The sequence below is a fragment of the Hypanus sabinus genome, chromosome 7, assembly GCF_030144855.1.
Source record: "Hypanus sabinus isolate sHypSab1 chromosome 7, sHypSab1.hap1, whole genome shotgun sequence".
In the NCBI taxonomy this organism is placed as follows: domain Eukaryota; kingdom Metazoa; phylum Chordata; class Chondrichthyes; order Myliobatiformes; family Dasyatidae; genus Hypanus; species Hypanus sabinus.
This window is the reverse complement of record NC_082712.1, coordinates 115,486,366-115,508,693: the sequence shown is the minus strand read 5'-3', so window position 1 is coordinate 115,508,693 and position 22,328 is coordinate 115,486,366. Positions and strand designations below refer to the sequence as shown.

At 55.0% G+C, this 22,328-nt stretch overlaps 1 protein-coding gene across 4 annotated transcripts in view; it reads left to right on the top strand.

The window, feature by feature from the left end:
- Positions 1-2,302: 2,302 nt before the first annotated feature.
- pamr1b (peptidase domain containing associated with muscle regeneration 1b) overlaps positions 2,303-22,328 on the top strand; it is a 177,009-nt gene continuing 156,983 nt past the window's right edge. For 3 of the 4 annotated variants that reach the window (XM_059975430.1, XM_059975431.1, XM_059975428.1), the window contains exon 1: positions 2,304-5,187. In XM_059975430.1, the coding sequence (XP_059831413.1) occupies positions 5,121-5,187 (67 nt within the window). In that variant the 5' untranslated portion in view covers positions 2,304-5,120. Of the gene's footprint in view, positions 5,188-22,328 lie in introns of all 4 variants that reach the window. The other variant, XM_059975429.1, reaches the window with a different exon arrangement.

Below are 22,328 nucleotides of genomic sequence, written 5' to 3'. Positions count from 1 at the left end.
CGATGTCTTCATTTGTTATTGTTCACTCATTGTTGGTTAGTTACTGGAAAGTTTAACCGTAGGCAGCAAAGACCTGTTAAGGTCAAGCCAGACACCCAGGCTTGTTCCAGACCTGTGATTGTGTGGGTTTCCTCTGAATGCTCTGGTTTCCTCCCACACACCAGAAACTTGAGGGCTTGTGGGTGTACTGGCTGGTACACCTTTCCCACCTGGAGCATTGCTATGAGATCTCGCCTGGGCTCCTGAGTGGGTAGACAGGGCCTCAGTCTAGTGTGACCGAATCTTCCTGGAATGATTTGCCTCCTGCAGACACCCATGCGTCACTGCTCTGGGACGCACTGTGACTCTGCAGAGTTGTGACTCACAGACTAGGGACTTTGCAGTTCAGCATCGATAATACATTTAGTGTGTGTGGCTGTCAGTAAAGAGAGGGAGGCCGAGCGGACAACAGAAGGAAATAATTTGTAAATATTATTCTTCCAGCTTTTGTCATCTGGGGTCCACCCATGTCACTCGGTCAATTAGCTGGTAGCTTTACTGAAGTCCCACTTCTGCTCCTGGGGAGTTTCTTTGGAGCTGAGGGAAATGTTCAGAATTTTAAAATAGGAACACATCTGTTGCTGGTTGAGTTGATTTAAGGATGGTACTCTTGGCCCTTTGATGAATACGATACAGACCTGCCCCAAGGCTGCCCCAGTCCTGTCCCCTGGGGTGTCATTGGGAGGTCAGTTCAGCAAATGCGTCAGCTGGTGCAGATGAAGGGGAGGGCGTGCGTCCTTTGGGAGGAGCTGAAAGACAATCTGGCAACAATTACATCGCACCAACAGCCGGCTACCCTCTGTATTTGTCTCCTCTGTCTCCACGGCAACAACAGCATTCCTTTTACCCTGTTGGTGGGCTGGAAACTTCTTCGGGCTGTGTTTGTGAATTCATAGTTGAAGAGGGTCGGCTGGATGAACCCAAATGTCTGAGTGGGTCTCTGGTCCACGGTCCGAAAGTGATGCTGTCAGGGTCGGGCATCTGGAGGCGGTGACACTGGCAGATAGCCTCAGGACTGCCTTGGATGATGCTGGTAAGCCAAGTTGGTCCGTATGGAAGAAGCGCTTTGTGGGGGAAAGAATAGGTTGAAGTGATGATCTCCCTGAAACGTCCCGTCCGTGGATCTGAGGAAATAGGCAGAAGCAGCTGCGGAGAAGGAAGTGCTTGTGAAGGGATGACCTTGCTTCCCACCAGCTTCCAACTTTTGCACATACCCAGCATTCATCTCCTCCCCTTCTCTTAATCAGGAGATACTGATCCCTCCTGATGAAGAGACTTGGCCTGAAGCAACGACTGTCCACTTCCCCCTCGGATGCTGCCTGACACACTGAGCTCCCCCAGCAGCTAGTGCATGTTGCTCCAGATTTCCAGTATCTGCAGAATCTCTTGTGTTTTTGCACTGTTCTTATCTCTCAGCTGCTCCAGTACCCCCTTCCTTTACTAAGGTGACTCTCCACGAAATGACCTACCTGTTCTCCCCTTTGCACTGTCCAGGGATGCCAACTCTCCTCAAGGTGAAACATTTTGGACTTTACTTTTCACCACAGAGAGGTCAATTGCAGATTAGATTATCAGTCGGCTGAATGTCTGGTAATGTAAACGCAAGTTCCCTTGAACAGACTTCCATTATGCTGTAGATGAACTCGATCTCAGTCTACTTGTCATGGCCCTTGTACTTTGCCCAAGTGTTTTATTTGTCCCCACATTTTCATCAACCCCCCCAGGTTCTGCTGTTCATCTAAACACCAGGGCCGGTTTACCCACCAATCTGCATGTCTTTGGGATGGAGGAGCAGCCTCTGCACTGTGCTTCCCTGTAACTGTAACTTTATATCCTGCACTCTGGGTTTTCTGCCCTTCCCTTTGTATTACCTCAGTAGCCGGCTGGTGGTGCAGTGGCAACAGCAGCTGACTTCGAGGTGAATGGTCGCAGGTTCGAATCCAGCCCCTTTTGCACGCTTTCCATCCATGCTGGGTTGAGCCTCGAGCTAGCAACTTGGCATTGTTAAAAACAGACAAATATTAAAGAAATGGTAAAAAATGCCGCCCAATGCCACCAGGCACGCGAAGGAGCAACAACAACTACCTCAGTTTACTTACGTATGGAGTGGAATACAAAACGAAGCTTGGTACATGTGGCAATAGTCAACCATTACCAGTTATGAATACGTTAAGTCTCTGTCCATCCCATTCATACCTTCCGGACCTCACCTGCCCGCATGAGCAGCACCACCTCTCTTGCCGATTGGTCACATCAGTGATGCACCATCAATAACTCTCGGAGACGTGAGGCGAGATATAGGCTTTTATTCGCTGGAAGAGAGCAGTCAGCAGCAAGAGATCCCCACACAGCATCCGGGAGACTGAGGGGGGAGCTGTGCCTCCAATCGCCTTTATACAGGGGTCTGTGAGAGGAGCCACAGGAGCAGTCAGCGGGGGGCGTGTCCAGACAGGTATATGTAGTTCGCCACACTCAGCCCTTCCGTCTATCGTGGAGAAAGATTTGCTGCACTCACTACTGCTCATCAGGTTCATGCCCCATCGCCATCTCCTTGTAATGATATCACAGGATGAGGATGCCAGCATATAGTGTCCACCACCAATATGAAGAGGTGGTTAAGAGATGACCACATTACTGGTCCTGCAGTCATTCCAGACCAATTCTGGAAGATTTCTTTCCCTGAAGGTTATTAGTGAATCAGTTGCTTTTTAACAACAATTCAGTTAATTTAAAGCTTACTATTATCTCTTAAACCTAAAATCTCTTCATTTACTGGAACAGAAATGACTCAGTGATTGTGATGGGATTCAAATCTACGTCTCTTTCTTCATCCTTCTGTCAACACTGTTCCTTTTGTCATTAGGCCTCTCTGGCTTCTGATCCCATTGCAGCCCCCCTCTCTCCTTTCTCTCCTTCTGCGTTTCTCAAAAAGCCTTTCATCACTCAGATTTTATGGCACTGATCAAAGGTTAGGGCCCAGATTGCTAACTCTGCTCTCCATCTCCCAGATGCTGTCTGACCTGTTGAATGTTACCCACGTTAAGGAGTAAGTGCACAATGTTTGCACTGGTCAGAGAACGGAGGCGGGAGTGGTCTGAGGGAGTCTGGGGTCCGTGCGGGTGGTCAGCGGCAGTTTGACGGTAAAGATAATGATGGCCAAATACCAGCCTGTGGGTCTTTACACTGAGAAGAGAGTCTAGTGGGCTCCATCACAAGGCGGTGATACCACAGAGAGTCGGCTTTATTCTAGTAATGCCATTGTGACGATCCATTTCCCTGCTGTGCATTTGGGTGATCTCTCTGTTTCCTGGCTCTCACTCAGCCGAGTTTCCCCGAGATGCTGTACTTACACTCAACAGTCTTTCATTATATAGTAGCCTCCAGACAATCCAGTGCATGACAAGAATTCAGTGGTATGTGCACATGATTTATTATTCCTCCTGGGTTGTTGGAATGATTGCCAAAGACAGCGTCATTGCCTCGCTGAAGTTAACCTGAGATGTGGCCTTCCTGCTTGGTTTTGCTTGCCGGTTTTGGAAGGGAGTCAGGAATGGAGTATTTTGTTCTGCTGTTAAGGGGCTCATACAGGCCAGGCCAGGTAAACAGGTTTCCTTTCCATTAATAAATCAGGCAGCTTTTAACCCTATTCTGTCAGCTTCATGATAATTTAAAGTTTTACTGAAATTACTACCCAGCCACAGGGAGACATGCATTCAGACAGTGTAACCAGACTAATGTCACAAATCACAAGTCACAAGTCTTGTCACAAGTCGTGATCAGCCTGCAACTGCTTCCCGTTTACTTGTTGAACTCGACCCCTTGGATATGAATGTGAACTTGTCACAAGATGGCCAGACCCAACTCCCTTAAACCATCACAAAGCTCAGTCCTGTGAACAAGCTGAAGCAACCCAGCTAGATCCTGTCTGGTGTGTGTGGCAGCACTCTCTTAAATCTCAGCAGGAACCTTCTCGCTGCCTATCGCCCTGCGTCAGCTGTCTCCACCTTCGCCATTTCCTAGCTTGCTCCATCTGTGGATTGTCTGCCTTCATCTATCACACTTCAGCAGTCTCCCAACTCCCCTTCCCCTACCTGGCGCAACCTGCGTGTCATCCTTCAGCTCTCCTTGACCCACCAAAAGCCCAGGGCTCCAGTCTCATTCCTCCCCTTCCTCCTCCTTACATTGGGCACCTCGCCTCTCCGCTCTCAGTCCTGACACAGCCTTCCGACACGAACCGTCGACAAATGCTTTCTCCCCTACTGGACGCTGCATGGGCTGCCAGTTCCTCTAGCTGACGGTTAGTTGCCCTCAGCAGGTACGCTGGCAATGGAACAATACGCCCTTAGCATGACAGCGCAGGAAGGCTTTGATCCCGGTGAGGAAGAGGATGTATGCGAGATCAAAAGCTACGCCTGTCAGTGGCTGACACCACAGGGTTGTAAGTCCCAAGTCCAAGTGTAGTCCACATCTGAGCAAGTCTAGATGATCCGTGGACAAGGCACTGTGCTCCGTCCTGGGGCTCGGCCAACCATTCGTTCTGTGACAGTAAAATCCCACTGGGAAGCAACCAGATTGTGTCTGATCAAATCATAGTAAACTGTAAGGTGCTGAGAGAGTTGGAAGTGAACAAATCCTTCAGCTTCTGCTCCAGATTTTGAACAGATTCGTATAACCAGACGCAGCGTACAGGGCTAAACCAGATGAGACGCAACACAACAGTGTATCACAGTTGTCCGACCACAATATCTGCGGGTGTTCATGCAGGGGGTGTGGTGTTCACGGGTGGGACGGGTAAGGTTGAAGCGGGGGGTCAGCGAGACTGTTAAAGGCAGTAAGCAGGGAGCAGCAAGCCGCCTGCTACAGTCTGCTTGCCAGACACCAGGCAGCTTTAATGGAAAGACTGGAGCCCTTACAGGGGGTGATGTCATACATTTCTCGTAGGAGAGCTGACTGCTTTTCTTGGATGGGACTTTCTTTGTACGTGCAGTGGTAGGAGATTATCCGAGGTTCCGCAGCTCAAAGCAGAGGTTCCAGGGCAAACTCCGGCTCTGCTGTGAAAGAGAGGCAAGAAGAGTGCCAGGATGCTGGCCTGGACGGCCCTGAGCCTGGTCCTGCTCCAGATACCAGGGGCGCACACACTGCCTAAAGGTAAGGCACAGCCCAGAGGAAGTTTAAACTACCGTCGCAGAGAGAGGACACAGTGTAATGCAGCAGGGAGCACTCTGACAGAGAGCAGAGAGTGAAATGGGTGACAGTCATTGGGGCAAACTCACGGGGGCATGGGGAGTGAGTGTCGGTGTCACTGGGGGACGGGGAGTGAGTGTCGGTGTCACTGGGGGACGGGGAGTGAGTGTCAGTGTCACTGGGGGACGGGGAGTGAGTGTCGGTGTCACTGGGGGATGGGGAGTGTGTGTCAGTGTCACTGGGGGACGGGGAGTGACTGTCGGTGTCACTGGGGACGGGGAGTGAGTGTTGGTGTCACTGGGGGTCGGGGAGTGAGTGTCGGTGTCACTGGGGGACGGGGAGTGAGTGTCAGTGTCACTGGGGGACGGGGAGTGAGTGTCGGTGTCACTGGGAACGGGGAGTGAGTGTCAGTGTCACTGGGGATCGGGGAGTGAGTGTCGGTGTCACTGGGGACGGGGAGTGAGTGTCAGTGTCACTGGGGGACGGGGAGTGAGTGTCGGTGTCACTGGGGGATGGGGAGTGAGTGTCGGTGTCACTGGGGGACGGGGAGTGATTGTCGGTGTCACTGGGGAACGGGGAGTGAGTGTCGGTGTCACTGGGGGAAGGGGAGTGAGTGTCGGTGTCACTGGGGGATGGGGAGTGAGTGTCGGTGTCACTGGGGGACGGGGAGTGAGTGTCGGTGTCACTGGGGGACGGGGAGTGATTGTCGGTGTCACTGGGGGACGGGGAGTGATTGTCGGTGTCACTGGGGGACGGGTAGTGAGTGTCAGTGTCACTGGGATCGGGGAGTAAGTGTCGGTGTCACTGGGGGATGGGGAGTGAGTGTTGGTGTCACTGGGGGTCGGGGAATGAGTGTTGGTGTCACTGGGGGACGGGGAGTGAGTGTCGGTGTCACTGGGATTGGGGAGTGAGTGTCGGTGTCACTGGGGATCGGGGTGTGAGTGTCGGTTTCACTGGGGGACGGGGAGTGAGTGATGGTGTCACTGGGGACGGGGAGTGAGTGTCGGAATCACTGGGGGTCGGGGAGTGAGTGTCGGTGTCACTGGGGGACGGGGAGTGAGTGATGGTGTCACTGGGGACGGGGAGTGAGTGTCGGAATCACTGGGGGTCGGGGAGTGAGTGTCGGTGTCACTGGGGATGGGGAGTGAGTGTTGGTGTCACTGGGATCGGGGAGTAAGTGTCGGTGTCACTGGGGGATGGGGAGTGAGTGTTGGTGTCACTGGGGGTCGGGGAATGAGTGTTGGTGTCACTGGGGGACGGGGAGTGAGTGTCGGTGTCACTGGGATTGGGGAGTGAGTGTCGGTGTCACTGGGGATCGGGGTGTGAGTGTCGGTTTCACTGGGGGATGGGGAGTGAGTGATGGTGTCACTGGGGGTCGGGGAGTGAGTGTCGGTGTCACTGGGGGATCGGGGAGTGAGTGTCGGTGTCACTGGGGGACGGGGAGTGAGTGTCAGTGTCACTGGGGGATGGGGAGTGAGTGTTGGTGTCACTGGGGGATGGGGAGTGAGTGTCGGTGTCACTGGGGATCGGGGAGTGAGTGTTGGTGTCACTGGGGGTCGGGGAGTGAGTGTCGGTGTCACTGGGGGATCGGGGAGTGAGTGTCGGTGTCACTGGGGGTCGGGGAGTGAGTGTCGGTGTCACTGGGGATCGGGGAGTGAGTGTCGGTGTCACTGGGGGATGGGGAGTGAGTGTTGGTGTCACTGGGGACGGGGAGTGAGTGTCAGTGTCACTGGGGGATGGGGAGTGAGTGTCGGTGTCACTGGGGATGGGGAGTGAGTGTTGGTGTCACTGGGATCGGGGAGTAAGTGTCGGTGTCACTGGGGGATGGGGAGTGAGTGTTGGTGTCACTGGGGGTCGGGGAATGAGTGTTGGTGTCACTGGGGGACGGGGAGTGAGTGTCGGTGTCACTGGGATTGGGGAGTGAGTGTCGGTGTCACTGGGGATCGGGGTGTGAGTGTCGGTTTCACTGGGGGATGGGGAGTGAGTGATGGTGTCACTGGGGGTCGGGGAGTGAGTGTCGGTGTCACTGGGGGATCGGGGAGTGAGTGTCGGTGTCACTGGGGGACGGGGAGTGAGTGTCAGTGTCACTGGGGGATGGGGAGTGAGTGTTGGTGTCACTGGGGGATGGGGAGTGAGTGTCGGTGTCACTGGGGATCGGGGAGTGAGTGTTGGTGTCACTGGGGGTCGGGGAGTGAGTGTCGGTGTCACTGGGGGATCGGGGAGTGAGTGTCGGTGTCACTGGGGGTCGGGGAGTGAGTGTCGGTGTCACTGGGGATCGGGGAGTGAGTGTCGGTGTCACTGGGGGATGGGGAGTGAGTGTTGGTGTCACTGGGGACGGGGAGTGAGTGTCAGTGTCACTGGGGGATGGGGAGTGAGTGTCGGTGTCACTGGGGGACGGGGAGTGAGTGTCAGTGTCACTGGGGGATGGGGAGTGAGTGTCGGTGTCACTGGGGGATGGGGAGTGAGTGTCAGTGTCACTGGGGGACGGGGAGTATGTGTCGGTGTCACTGGGGGATGGGGAGTGAGTGACGGTGTCACTGGGGGACGGGGAGTGAGTGTCGGTGTCACTGGGATTGGGGAGTGAGTGTCAGTGTCACTGGGGGTCGGGGAGTCAGTGTCGGTGTCACTGGGGACGGGGAGTGAGTGTCGGTGTCACTGGGGGTCGGGGAGTCAGTGTCGGTGTCACTGGGGGACGGGGAGAGAGTGTCGGTGTCACTGGGGGATGGGGAGTGAGTGTCGGTGTCACTGGGGACGGGGAGTGAGTGTCGGTGTCACTGGGGGACGGGGAGTGAGTGTCAGTGTCACTGGGGGACGGGGAGTGAGTGTCGGTGTCACTGGGGGATGGGGAGTGAGTGTTGGTGTCACTGGGGATCGGGGAGTGAGTGACGGTGTCACTGGGGATCGGGGAGTGAGTGACGGTGTCACTGGGGGACGGGGAGTGAGTGACGGTGTCACTGGGGAACGGGGAGTGAGTGTCGGTGTCACTGGGGAACGGGGAGTGAGTGTCGGTGTCACTGGGGGACGGGGAGTGAGTGACGGTGTCACTGGGGGACGGGGAGTGAGTGACGGTGTCACTGGGGATCGGGGAGTGAGTGTCGGTGTCACTGGGGGACGGGGAGTGAGTGTAGGTGTCACTGGGGGACGGGGAGTGAGTGTCGGTGTCACTGGGGGATGGGGAGTGATTGTCGGTGTCACTGGGGGATGGGGAGTGAGTGTCGGTGTCACTGGGATCGGGGAGTGAGTGTTGGTGTCACTGGGATCGGGGAGTGAGTGTCGGTTTCACTGGGGGACGGGGAGTGAGTGTTGGTGTCACTGGGGGACGGGGAGTGAGTGTCGGTGTCACTGGGGACGGGGAGTGAGTGTCAGTGTCACTGGGGGATGTGAAGTGAGTGTCAGTGTCACTGGGGGACGGGGAGTGTGTGTTGGTGTCACTGGGGGACGGGGAGTGTGTGTCGGTGTCACTGGGGACGGGGAGTGAGTTTCGGTGTCACTGGGGAACGGGGAGTGAGTGTCGGTGTCACTGGGATCGGGGAGTGAGTGACGGAGTCACTGGGGGATGGGGAGTGAGTGTCGGTGTCACTGGGGAACGGGGAGTGAGTGTCGGTGTCACTGGGATCGGGGAGTGAGTGTCGGTGTCACTGGGGGACGGGGAGAGAGTGTCGGTGTCACTGGGGGATGGGGAGTGAGTGTCGGTGTCACTGGGGACGGGGAGTGAGTGTCGGTGTCACTGGGGGACGGGGAGTGAGTGTCAGTGTCACTGGGGGACGGGGAGTGAGTGTCGGTGTCACTGGGGGATGGGGAGTGAGTGTTGGTGTCACTGGGGATCGGGGAGTGAGTGACGGTGTCACTGGGGATCGGGGAGTGAGTGACGGTGTCACTGGGGGACGGGGAGTGAGTGACGGTGTCACTGGGGAACGGGGAGTGAGTGTCGGTGTCACTGGGGAACGGGGAGTGAGTGTCGGTGTCACTGGGGGACGGGGAGTGAGTGACGGTGTCACTGGGGGACGGGGAGTGAGTGACGGTGTCACTGGGGATCGGGGAGTGAGTGTCGGTGTCACTGGGGGACGGGGAGTGAGTGTAGGTGTCACTGGGGGACGGGGAGTGAGTGTCGGTGTCACTGGGGGATGGGGAGTGATTGTCGGTGTCACTGGGGGATGGGGAGTGAGTGTCGGTGTCACTGGGATCGGGGAGTGAGTGTTGGTGTCACTGGGATCGGGGAGTGAGTGTCGGTTTCACTGGGGGACGGGGAGTGAGTGTTGGTGTCACTGGGGGACGGGGAGTGAGTGTCGGTGTCACTGGGGACGGGGAGTGAGTGTCAGTGTCACTGGGGGATGTGAAGTGAGTGTCAGTGTCACTGGGGGACGGGGAGTGTGTGTTGGTGTCACTGGGGGACGGGGAGTGTGTGTCGGTGTCACTGGGGACGGGGAGTGAGTTTCGGTGTCACTGGGGAACGGGGAGTGAGTGTCGGTGTCACTGGGATCGGGGAGTGAGTGACGGAGTCACTGGGGGATGGGGAGTGAGTGTCGGTGTCACTGGGGAACGGGGAGTGAGTGTCGGTGTCACTGGGATCGGGGAGTGAGTGACGGTGTCACTGGGGACGGGGAGTGAGTTTCGGTGTCACTGGGGAACGGGGAGTGAGTGTTGGTGTCACTGGGGACGGGGAGTGAGTTTCGGTGTCACTGGGGGACGGGGAGTGATTGTCGGTGTCACTGGGGGTCGGGGAGTGAGTGACGGTGTCACTGGGGGACGGGGAGTGAGTGTCGGTGTCACTGGGGGACGGGGAGTGAGTGTTGGTGTCACTGGGATCGGGGAGTGAGTGACGGTGTCACTGGGGGACGGGGAGTGAGTGTCGGTGTCACTGGGGACGGGGAGTGAGTGTCGGTGTCACTGGGAACGGGGAGTGAGTGTCGGTGTCACTGGGGGACGGGGAGTGAATGTCCGTGTCACTGGGATCGGGGAGTGAGTGACGGTGTCACTGGGGGACGGGGAGTGAATGTCCGTGTCACTGGGGGACGGGGAGTGAGTGTCGGTGTCACTGGGGACGGGGAGTGAGTGTCGGTGTCACTGGGAACGGGGAGTGAGTGTCGGTGTCACTGGGGGTCGGGGAGTGAGTGTCGGTGTCACTGGGGGATGGGGAGTGAGTGTCGGTGTCACTGGGGGTCGGGGAGTGAGTGTTGGTGTCACTGGGGGTCGGGGAGTGAGTGTCGGTGTCACTGGGGGTCGGGGAGTGAGTGTCGGTGTCACTGGGATCGGGGAGTGAGTGACGGTGTCACTGGGGGACGGGGAGTGAGTGACGGTGTCACTGGGGAACGGGGAGTGAGTGTTGGTGTCGCTGGGGGTCGGGGAGTGAGTGTCGGTGTCACTGGGGGACGGGGAGTGAGTGTCGGTGTCACTGGGGACGGGGAGTGAGTGTCGGTGTCACTGGGGGTCGGGGAGTGAGTGTCGGTGTCACTGGGATCGGGGAGTGAGTGACGGTGTCACTGGGATCGGGGAGTGAGTGTTGGTGTCGCTGGGGGTCGGGGAGTGAGTGTCGGTGTCACTGGGGACGGGGAGTGAGTGTCGGTGTCACTGGGGACGGGGAGTGAGTGTTGGTGTCACTGGGGACGGGGAGTGAGTGTCGGTGTCACTGGGGGTCGGGGAGTGAGTGTCGGTGTCACTGGGGGTTGGGGAGTGTGTGTTGGTGTCACTGGGGACGGGGAGTGAGTGTCGGAGTCACTGGGGGATGGGGAGTGAGTGTCAGTGTCACTGGGGGATGGGGAGTGAATGTCAGTGTCACTGGGGGACGGGGAGTGAGTGTCAGTGTCACTGGGGGACGGGGAGTGAGTGTCGGTGTCACTGGTGAACGGGGAGTGAGTGTCGGTGTCACTGGGGACGGGGAGTGAGTGTCGGTGTCACTGGGGACGGGGAGTGAGTGTCGGTGTCACTGGGGATCGGGGAGTGAGTGTCGGTGTCACTGGGGGACGGGGAGTGAGTGTCGGTTTCACTGGGGGACGCGGAGTGAGTGTTGGTGTCACTGGGGGATGGGGAGTGAATGTCGGTGTCAGTGGGGGTCGGGGAGTGAGTGTCGGTGTCACTGGGGACGGGGAGTGAGTGTTGGTGTCACTGGGGACGGGGAGTGAATGTCGGTGTCACTGGGGGACGGGGAGTGAGTGTCGGTGTCACTGGGGACGGGGAGTGAGTGTTGGTGTCACTGGGGACGGGGAGTGAGTGTCGGTGTCACTGGGATCGGGGAGTGAGTGACGGTGTCACTGGGATCGGGGAGTGAGTGTCGGTGTCACTGGGGGTCGGGGAGTGTGTGTTGGTGTCACTGGGGACGGGGAGTGAGTGACGGTGTCACTGGGGGTCGGGGAGTGTGTGTTGGTGTCACTGGGGACGGGGAGTGAGTGACGGTGTCACTGGGGGTCGGGGAGTGAGTGTCGGAGTCACTGGGGGACGGGGACTGAGTGTCAGTGTCACTGGGGGATGGGGAGTGAGTGTCGGAGTCACTGGGGGACGGGGAGTGAGTGTGAGTGTCACTGGGGGATGGGGAGTGAGTGTCGGTGTCACTGGGGTCGGGGAGTGAGTGACGGTGTCACTGTGGACGGGGAGTGAGTGTCGGTGTCACTGGGGGACGGGGAGTGAGTGTCGGTGTCACTGGGGGACGGGGAGTGAGTGTCGGTGTCACTGGGGGTCGGGGAGTGAGTGTCGGTGTCACTGGGGGTCGGGGAGTGAGTGTCGGTGTCACTGGGGGATGGGGAGTGAGTGTCGGTGTCACTGGGGGACGGGGAGTGAGTGTCGGTGTCACTGGGGGACGGGGAGTGAATGTCGGTGTCACTGGGGGACGGGGAGTGAATGTCGGTGTCACTGGGGACGGGGAGTGAGTGTCGGTGTCACTGGGATCGGGGAGTGAGTGACGGTGTCCCTGGGGGATGGGGAGTGAGTGTCGGTGTCACTGGGGGACGGGGAGTGAGTGTCGTTGTCACTGGGGGTCGGGGAGTGTGTGTTGGTGTCACTGGGGACGGGGAGTGAGTGTCGGAGTCACTGGGGGATGGGGAGTGAGTGTCAGTGTCACTGGGGGATGGGGAGTGAGTGTCAGTGTCACTGGGGGATGGGGAGTGAGTGTCAGTGTCACTGGGGGACGGGGAGTGAGTGTCGGTGTCACTGGTGAACGGGGAGTGAGTGACGGTGTCACTGGGGGACGGGGAGTGAGTGTCAGTGTCACTGGGGGATGGGGAGTGAGTGTCGGTGTCACTGGGGGACGGGGAGTGAGTGTCAGTGTCACTGGGGGATGTGGAGTGAGTGTCGGTGTCACTGGGGGACGGGGAGTGAGTGTCGGTGTCACTGGTGAACGGGGAGTGAGTGTCGGTTTCACTGGGGGACGGGGAGTGAGTGTCAGTGTCACTGGGGGACGGGGAGTGAGTGTCGGTGTCACTGGTGAACGGGGAGTGAGTGACGGTGTCACTGGGGACGGGGAGTGAGTGACGGTGTCACTGGGATCGGGGAGTGAGTGTCGGTGTCACTGGGGGACGGGGAGTGAGTGTCGGTTTCACTGGGGGACGGGGAGTGAATGTCGGTGTCACTGGGATCGGGGAGTGAGTGTCGGTTTCACTGGGGGACGGGGAGTGAGTGTTGGGGTCACTGGGGGATGGGGAGTGAGTGTCGGTGTCACTGGGGGACGGGGAGTGAGTGTCGGTGTCACTGGGATCGGGGAGTGAATGTCGGTGTCACTGGGGGATGGGGAGTGAGTGTCGGTGTCACTGGGGACGGGGAGTGAGTGTCGGTGTCACTGGGGATGGGGAGTGAGTGTCGGTTTCACTGGGGGACGGGGAGTGAGTGTTGGGGTCACTGGGGGACGGGGAGTGAGTGTCGGTGTCACTGGGGATCGGGGAGTGATTGTCGGTGTCACTGGGGGACGGGGAGTGAGTGTCGGTGTCACTGGGGGACGGGTAGTGAATGTCGGTGTCACTGGGATCGGGGAGTGAGTGTCGGTTTCACTGGGGGACGGGGAGTGAGTGTTGGGGTCACTGGGGGACGGGGAGTGAGTGTCGGTGTAACTCGGGACGGGGAGTGAGTGTCGGAGTCACTGGGGGACGGGGAGTGAGTGTCAGTGTCACTGGGGGATGGGGAGTGAGTGTCGGTGTCACTGGGGGACGGGGAGTGAGTGTCGGTTTCACTGGGGGACGGGGAGTGAGTGTTGGGGTCACTGGGGGACGGGGAGTGAGTGTCGGTGTCACTGGGGGACGGGGAGTGAGTGTCGGTTTCACTGGGGGACGGGGAGTGAGTGTTGGTGTCACTGGGGGTCGGGGAGTGAGTGTCGTTGTCACTGGGGGACGGGGAGTGAGTGTCGGAGTCACTGGGGGACGGGGAGTGAGTGTCAGTGTCACTGGGGGATGGGGAGTGAGTGTCGGTGTCACTGGGGGACGGGGAGTGAGTGTCGGTGTCACTGGGGACGGGGAGTGAGTGTCAGTGTCACTGGGGGACGGGGAGTGAGTGTCGGTGTCACTGGGGACGGGGAGTGAGTGTTGGTGTCACTGGGGACGGGGAGTGAATGTCGGTGTCACTGGGGGACGGGGAGTGAGTGTCAGTGTCACTGGGGACGGGGAGTGAGTGTCAGTGTCACTGGTGGTCGGGGAGTGAGTGTCGGTGTCACTGGGGGACGGGGAGTGAGTGTCGGTGTCACTGGGGGAAGGGGAGTGAGTGTTGGTGTCACTGGGGGATGGGGAGTGATTGTCAGTGTCACTGGGGGTCGGGGAGTGAATGTTGGTGTCACTGGGGACGGGGAGTGAGTGTCGGTGTCACTGGGATCGGGGAGTGAGTATCGGTGTCACTGGGGGATGGGGAGTGAGTGTCAGTGTCACTGGGGATGGGGAGTGAATGTCGGTTTCACTGGGGGACGCGGAGTGAGTGTTGGTGTCACTGGGGGACGGGGAGTGAGTGTCGGTGTCACTGGGGACGGGGAGTGAGTGTCGGTGTCACTGGGGATGGGGAGTGAGTATCGGTGTCACTGAGGGACGGGGAGTGAGTGTCAGTGTCACTGGGGGACGGGGAGTGTGTGTTGGTGTCACTGGGGGACGGGGAGTATGTGTCGGTGTCACTGGGGGACGGGGAGTGTGTGTCGGTGTCACTGGGGACGGGGAGTGAGTGTCAGTGTCACTGGGGGATGGGAAGTGAGTGTCAGTGTCACTGGCGGACGGGGAGTGAGTGTCGGTGTCACTGGGGTCGGGGAGTGATTGTCGGTGTCACTGGGGGACGGGGAGTGAGTGTCGGTGTCACTGGGGGACGGGGAGTGAGTGACGGTGTCACTGGGGGACGGGGAGTGAGTGTCGGTGTCACTGGGATCGGGGAGTGAGTGTTGGTGTCACTGGGGACGGGGAGTGAATGTTGGTGTCACTGGGGACGGGGAGTGAGTGTTGGTGTTACTGGTGGTCGTGGAGTGAGTGTCTGTGTCACTGGGGGTCGGGGAGTGAGTGTCGGTGTCACTGGGGATCGGGGAGTGATTGTCGGTGTCCCTGGGGGTCGGGGAGTCAGTGTCAGTGTCTCTGGGGGATGGGGAGTGCGTGTCGGTGTCCCTGGGGGATGTGGAGTGAGTGTTGGTGTCACTGGGGATCGGGGAGTGAGTGTCTGTGTCACTGGGGATCGGGGAGTGAGTGTCGGTGTCCCTGGGGGTCGGGGAGTCAGTGTCAGTGTCACTGGGGACGGGGAGTGAGTGTAGGTGTCACTGGGTGTCGGGGAGTGAGTGACGGTGTCACTGGGGGACGGGGAGTGAGTGACGGTGTCACTGGGGATCGGGGAGTGAGTGTCGGTGTCACTGGGGGACGGGGAGTGAGTGTCGGTGTCACTGGGGGACGGGGAGTGAGTGTCGGTGTCGCTGGGGGTCGGGGAGTGAGTGTCGGTGTCACTGGGGGACGGGGAGTGAGTGTTGGTGTCACTGGGGGTCGGGGAGTGAGTGTCGGTGTCACTGGGGGTCGGGGAGTGAGTGTTGGTGTCACTGGGGGTCGGGGAGTGAGTGTCGGTGTCACTGGGATCGGGGAGTACGTGTCGGTGTCACTGGGGAACGGGGAGTGAGTGTCGGTGTCACTGGGGGATGGGGAGTGAGTGTCGGTGTCACTGGGGATCGGGGAGTGAGTGTCGGTGTCGCTGGGGGTCGGGGAGTGAGTGTCGGTGTCACTGGGGGACGGGGAGTGAGTGTTGGTGTCACTGGGGGTCGGGGAGTGAGTGTCGGTGTCACTGGGGGTCGGGGAGTGAGTGTTGGTGTCACTGGGGGTCGGGGAGTGAGTGTCGGTGTCACTGGGGGTCGGGGAGTGAGTGTTGGTGTCCCTGGGGGTCGGGGAGTGAGTGTCGGTGTCACTGGGGGACGGGGAGTGAATGTCGGTGTCCCTGGGGGTCGGGGAGTGAGTGTCGGTGTCACTGGGGGTCGGGGAGTGAGTGTTGGTGTCACTGGGGGTCGGGGAGTCAGTGTCGGTGTCACTGGGGGATGGGGAGTGAGTGTCGGTGTCCCTGGGGGATGGGGAGTGAGTGTTGGTGTCACTGGGGGTCGGGGAGTGAGTGTCGGTGTCACTGGGGGTCGGGGAGTGAGTGTCGGTGTCACTGGGGGTCGGGGAGTGAGTGTTGGTGTCACTGGGGGTCGGGGAGTGAGTGTTGGTGTCACTGGGGACGGGGAGTGAGTGTAGGTGTCACTGGGGGTCGGGGAGTCAGTGTCGGTGTCACTGGGGGATGGGGAGTGAGTGTCGGTGTCCCTGGGGGATGGGGAGTGAGTGTTGGTGTCACTGGGGGTCGGGGAGTGAGTGTCGGTGTCACTGGGGAACGGGGAGTGAGTGTCGGTGTCACTGGGGGATGGGGAGTGAGTGTCGGTGTCACTGGGGATCGGGGAGTGAGTGTCGTTGTCACTGGGGGATGGGGAGTGAGTGTCGGTGTCACTGGGGACGGGGAGTGAGTGTAGGTGTCACTGGGGGTCGGGGAGTCAGTGTCGGTGTCACTGGGGGACGGGGAGTGAGTGTCGGTGTCCCTGGGGGATGGGGAGTGAGTGTCGGTGTCACTGGGGGACGGGGAGTGAGTGTCGGTGTCACTGGGGGTCGGGGAGTCAGTGTCAGTGTCACTGGGGGACGGGGAGTGAGTGTTGGTGTCCCTGGGGGTCAGTGTGTGAATGTTGGTATCTCTCCGGTTGGGGAGTGAATGTGTTAGTGTGGACTGGCTCATGTCATCTTTGCGAGTTGTGCATTAATTCACTTTGAATGAGAAATGCTGAATCATCTTGTTTTCGACGTGTGTGTTATGGAGAATTTTCAGTAAACCAGATAAATTTTTATTGCATTCTGTTGTTTTCTTTTCTTTTTCAATTGTTGTATTCGTTTCTACATAGAAGAATTTAGAGTATAGGAAAATATATCAGTTAAAAAAGATACAATAATACCAAATGCATCATATTTGAATGACAGTTCTAATCTCATTTCCCTATATTAATGTAATTTAAATTAAATCGTAATATTGAAATGTGATGATTTTATTATATAAAATAAAGAATCTAAGGCCGCGCCCAAGATCGAAGCTGTTTGATAAAGAATAAAGGAAAAAAATGCTCATCATACAGTGAAATTTGTTATTATCTACCATCTGTATTTTAACAGCCTATGAAACATTTTGAAAGTAGTTCAGAAATAGTTCCCACAGTGTTTGAAAGTCACTCATGATTACTTTTAGAAGTGCAAATTACTTTTTAATTTAGAGGTCATCTGTATTTTTTTCTGAGATTAATTTTCACAGTTGCTGCCGTAGGATTTAACTGTTGTCCAATTAAGTTTAGCTTGAGAGTACTTAATTAAATCTATTTTCATTTCGAGTGGCTGAAGTGTAAAATGTAATTGCATCTTGATGAGATGCAAAGTACTCAAAGCACAGCTGAGTTTGTGTCCGTGCTGAGAATTCTGCACTCCAATTCAACAGCAGTCAGTGGGCCATCCAGTCAACAGTGAAAGTTTAAAGTTCCTAGAGATGTTATTATCAACATGCATATATGTACCATGTACAACCCTGAGATTTGTTTCCTAGCAGGCATGCTCTGTAAATTCAAGAAACCCAGTAGAATTAATGAAGGACCGCACCTAACAGGACAGACAACTGCCGACGTGCAAAGGAGAGAAAACTGCAAATCCAAATAATAATAATAAACAAATAGGCAATAAATATCAAGATACGAGTTAAATTTTCCTTGAACTTGAGACCATAGGTTGTGGGAACATTTAAATGATGAGGTGCATGAAGCTATCCCCTCTAGTTGAAGAGCCTGACGATCGAAGGGTCGTAACTGATCCTGAACCTGGTGGTGTGAGCCCCCAGGCTTCTGTACCTTCTTCCTGATGGCAGCATTGAACAGGGAGCATCGTCTGGGTCTTGGGGTTTATTGATGATGCTTTCTTGCAACTGTGCTGTATGAGGATGGACTCAGTGGTGGGGAGGGCTTTACCCGTGATAGACTAGGCAATATCCACTACTTTATGTCAGATTTACATTAAAAGGGATTAGTATTTCCATTCCAGGCTGGGGATGCAATCAGTCAACCACACGTATATGGAAGTTTGTCAAAGCTTTAGGTGTCATGCTGAATCTTTACAAATTTAAGGAAGTGGAGGTTCTTTGTGCAGGGCCCGGGACAGATCCTCTGAAATGATAACAGTCGTAATTCGTGTGTTTACAGCTGCTATCATCAGATCCTCAATGCATCGCCAGTGTCTGAGTTCCTGACCTCACAAAGTGTTTGCACCACTGATAAAGTAATACGATAGAAAATTTTTGATTTTTGACTGACCAGGTACTGCTTTGTGCAGCAATATTTAGATTCTGATCTGTCTCAGTCAGATCCCTCTCCAGCTCACCAAGGCAGTCCATTGAATGAAAGTGCATTCAGGATTAAATGACATTAGACAGACGTGAGAGCCAGGAATGAGTTTGGGTAGAGTAATTACAGGCTGACAATGTGGGCCGTATTGGTCTATGTTATGTTCTGCTTTGGTTCAATGTGCAGGGAACATGGGCCTATGATGTGTACATGGTGTGCTAGTTATTGGTCCCTATGCATTGGTTTGATGTGTTGTTATTGATCCATGATTCATTGAGGAGTAGTTTATTATGTGTTGGGTACTTTTGCCTTTGTCTTTGAAGTTAATCTCTTCCTTGGGTGACATGAAGTTATAATGATTTCAGGGTTGAACTACACCTCTTCAGAAATTTGAAGTTGTTTCCTGTCACCTTTAACTTTATCACTTACCTGCTATACTTTGGATTTGTCATGCCAATGTACACTTCACCACCCAAGTTCAAGGACTTCGAGGTGTTCACCCATCGTCCTTCCCAAATCCAACTCCAATCCTTTGACTTCAATTTCCTGACTTCCCATCCAGCTCAATGCTTAGAATAGTGCATCCTCCCATTAAGGTCCCATAAACTCCTTCTCACTGACCTCTTCTAATAGCATTGGCCCACCCTCATGAACTACTGGTCATTGGCCCAACCGACCCACCACCTCCCATGTAATGAATGCAGAACTCCATTACCTTGTGGGTGCCTCTTGGTTCAAGCTCCAACCCATGATATCCCACTATTGACCCCCAACTACTCCCTGATGTAGGACATTCCTGACTTCCTGTGTTGTAGTCTGAATGAGACCAACAAGATAAAGAAAGTCTTAGTATAAGGGTATTCCAGTTCCACCTGATGCCCCAGAACTCAAGTACCACTTCAAGTGTTGGCTCAGGTGTAAAATGCCCATTGGAGCACTGACCCATAACTTGTAAACCTTCTTCAAGGGCACCCATGAATTTCTAAGCCTCATTGAACACTGAGTGGGCTTTGATTACTGGAGAAAACTTGAAGTGTATAGTGTCTGTGAGGTAAAATGAACAATTTGCTCAGTTACAGTTTATTGTAAACTTACCCTGACTTGAACTGCAGATGTCTAACTTGATACATTCCTAAACCAACCTCCTGGTAAACTCATTTGACATTTTTGGTTTGTGTGAGAAATTTCTCCTGGAATATTCTCAAAACAAATCCAGAGGGAAGAGCAAGAAATAGCCCAAAATGATGTGCAGAACCCAGCATTTTGGTTACGGTAATCCTTTATCTCATAACTCAGCAGACTGGCTTTTATTGGGATCTGCTCAATTTGAGTTTCCAGCAAGTAATTAGCGATCCTGCTGCATTTTGGGCAGGCTACACAAGGAGTGGGCATCAGCTGCAGAGTCTGGTTAGTCCTATGGGCCTGCAGTGGGGGTCATCTTCAATGCCTCAATGGCTTCTCAGCCTTGGAGAGATAGATTAGAACATAAAGTATACAAGGTAGAGCACATGGACAGGCCTTTCTACCCATTATGTCCAGAAGATCATAAAACCATCAGTCACAGGAGCAAATTCGGGCCATTTGGTCCATCAAGTCCATCAAGCTCTCTGGTCCTATGAACACTGTGCCATTTAACAAGCTCAAGTAACAATCCTGAGATTAATACCTTTTTGCTTTTGCACTTTGATTATCTAGCTGCTGAAATTCCCTCAGCAGAATCTCTTTCCTTGTTCTTCCCTGGTTGTTGGTACCCACATGGACCATGTTCTCCTCCCACTCTGAATTCCTCTGTACCGACCACACTGACCGTAATACCAATTCAAGCCAGTCCCATTTGCCTACACGTGGTCTATTTCCCACCACCCTCTGTTTGCTCATGTGCCTGTCTAACTGACAGTCTATGTTCCAAGCCTACACAGGCATTACTTCCCAGCTCTTCCCATGCTATGTTGATGACTGCATTGGTGCTGCTTTCTGCACCCATGCTGAGCTCATTGATTTAATCAACTTTGCCTCCAACTTCCACCCTGCCCTCAAATTTATTTGGTTCATTTCCGACACCTCCCTCCCCTTTCTCAATCTCCCTGTCTCCATCTCTGGAGACGGTCTATTTATTGATAACTTTTATAAACTCACTGCCTCTCACAGCTACCTGGACTACACCTCTTCCCACCCTGTCTCTTCTCTCAGGATGAGGCTTTTCATTCCAAAACTGAGAAGTTCTCCTTCCTCAAAGAAATGGGCTTCCCTCCCTCTACCATCAACGCTGCCCTCACCCATATCTCTTCCATTTCATGCACATCTGCCCTTACCTTTTCCTCCACCCACCCTACGAGGGACAGGGTTCCTCTTGTCCTTACCTACCTCCCCATGAGTCTCAGCATCCAGCACATTATTCTCATAACTTTCACAGGGATCCCACCACCAAGCACATCTTTCCCTGTCCCCTATTTTCCACTTTCTGCAGGGATCGCTCTCTACCCGACCTCCTTGTCCACTTGTCCCTCTCCATTGATCCCCTTCCTGGCACTTATCCTTCCGAGTGCCATACCGCCCCTTACATCTTCTCCCTTACTACCATTCGGAGCCCCAGGCAGTCCTTCCAGGATGGGCAACACTTCACCTGATTGTTGGGTCATCTACTGTATCCAGTTCTTCTGGTGTGACCTCCTGTATTTCGGTGAGACCCAACATAGATTTGGAGTCCGCTTTGTTGGGCATCTTCGCTCTGTCCGCCACAGAAATCGAGATCTCCCAGTGGCCAGCCATTTCGATTCCACTTCCGATTCCTTTTCCAACATGTCAGCCCATGGCCTCCTCTACTGGCGCGATGAGGCCACACTCAAATTGGAAGAGCAGCAACACCATATATTCCATCTGGGTAGCTCCAACCGGGTGGCATGAACATCGATTTCTTGAGCTTCCAGTAACTGCCAACCCCCCCCCCCCACCACCACTTCACCATTCCCCATCCCTGTTTCCCTCTCTCACTTTGTCTCCTTACCTGCCCATCACCTCCCTCTGGTGCTCCTCACCCTCCCCTTTCCTCCACGGCCTTCTGTCCTCTCCTACCAGATACCCCCTTCTCCAGCCCTTTATCTCTTTCACCAAACAACTTCCCAGCTCTTTACTTCACCCCTCCCCCCACTCCCACTTTCACCCACCACCTTGTGTTCCTTCCTCCCTTCCCTCCACTCCCAGTTTCTGCTTCTGCCTCTGCTTGGTACTACGCAGGCACCGCCGGACGGCTGTTATAACGCGCGGCGTGAGAGTTAAACAGTAAAGTGAGCTTTTTTGACTAGATCCCCCTAAATTGATTTGATTGAGTCTGTCTTTTAGAATATTAATGTCAGAAGTACTGCGCAGGTCTGGCGGCAGAAGATTCTCTTGTTGATCTTGGGTAGATCTTGGGAGTACTGGTAGCGAATCTTGTTGAATGAGGGGGTTTCCAGTGTGTGAGGTCCAGTTTGCTGTCGAGTTGAACTGACCCTGTGATGTTGTGAACTTCTTTGAAAATGTGCTTCTTCCTCCCCTTCCCCACTTTCTTATTCTGGCATTTCCCCCCTTCCTTTCCAGTCCTGGTGGAGGGTCGCAGCACAAAGCATCAACTGTTTGCTCTTTTCTATGGATGCTGCCTGGGCTGCTGAGGGCCTCCAGCATTTTGTGTGTGTAACTGCCTGTTAAGTTCAATATTACCTTCTCAATGCAACAAGAGATGGACCGTTGAAGAGTTGACCTCAGCAATTGCATTCAGGTGTCAAACATTTCTGTAGAACTTCACGTTCTTCTCTCAGGATTCCCCAGAGTTTTTCAGTCAGTGGGATCCCTTTGATGTGTGTCTGCTGGCATATGAACGACCAATGTAAGAAAGATGGCAACGGTTCAAGAAGGCAGCTCTTGGGAATGGGCAATAAATGTCGGCCTTGCCAATGATGCCCGCATTCTGAAACTTAATAAAAGACGTCAGGCTTAGTAATCATCTTTTAGCAAAAAAAAGTGCTACTCGGGTGGTTCACCATTTCGTGCTGCTTCCCCACAGCTCTGAGGATCCAGATTTGATCCTGACCTCTGGTGAACAATTCCCTGTGGCTGACGGAGCATTCTATCCCCATTCCAAAGAAGTTTGCAGGTTATTTGGCCATTGCGACTTACCCATCAGTATCGGGGGTGGATGGACATGCAAGAGGGTGTATGTTGCAGGGCTATAGGGAAATGTAAAGAGTAGGGGACTGATAGAATTGATCCACTTGGAACCAAAGTGGACTTAATAGATCAAATTGTTTCCTTAAGAAAC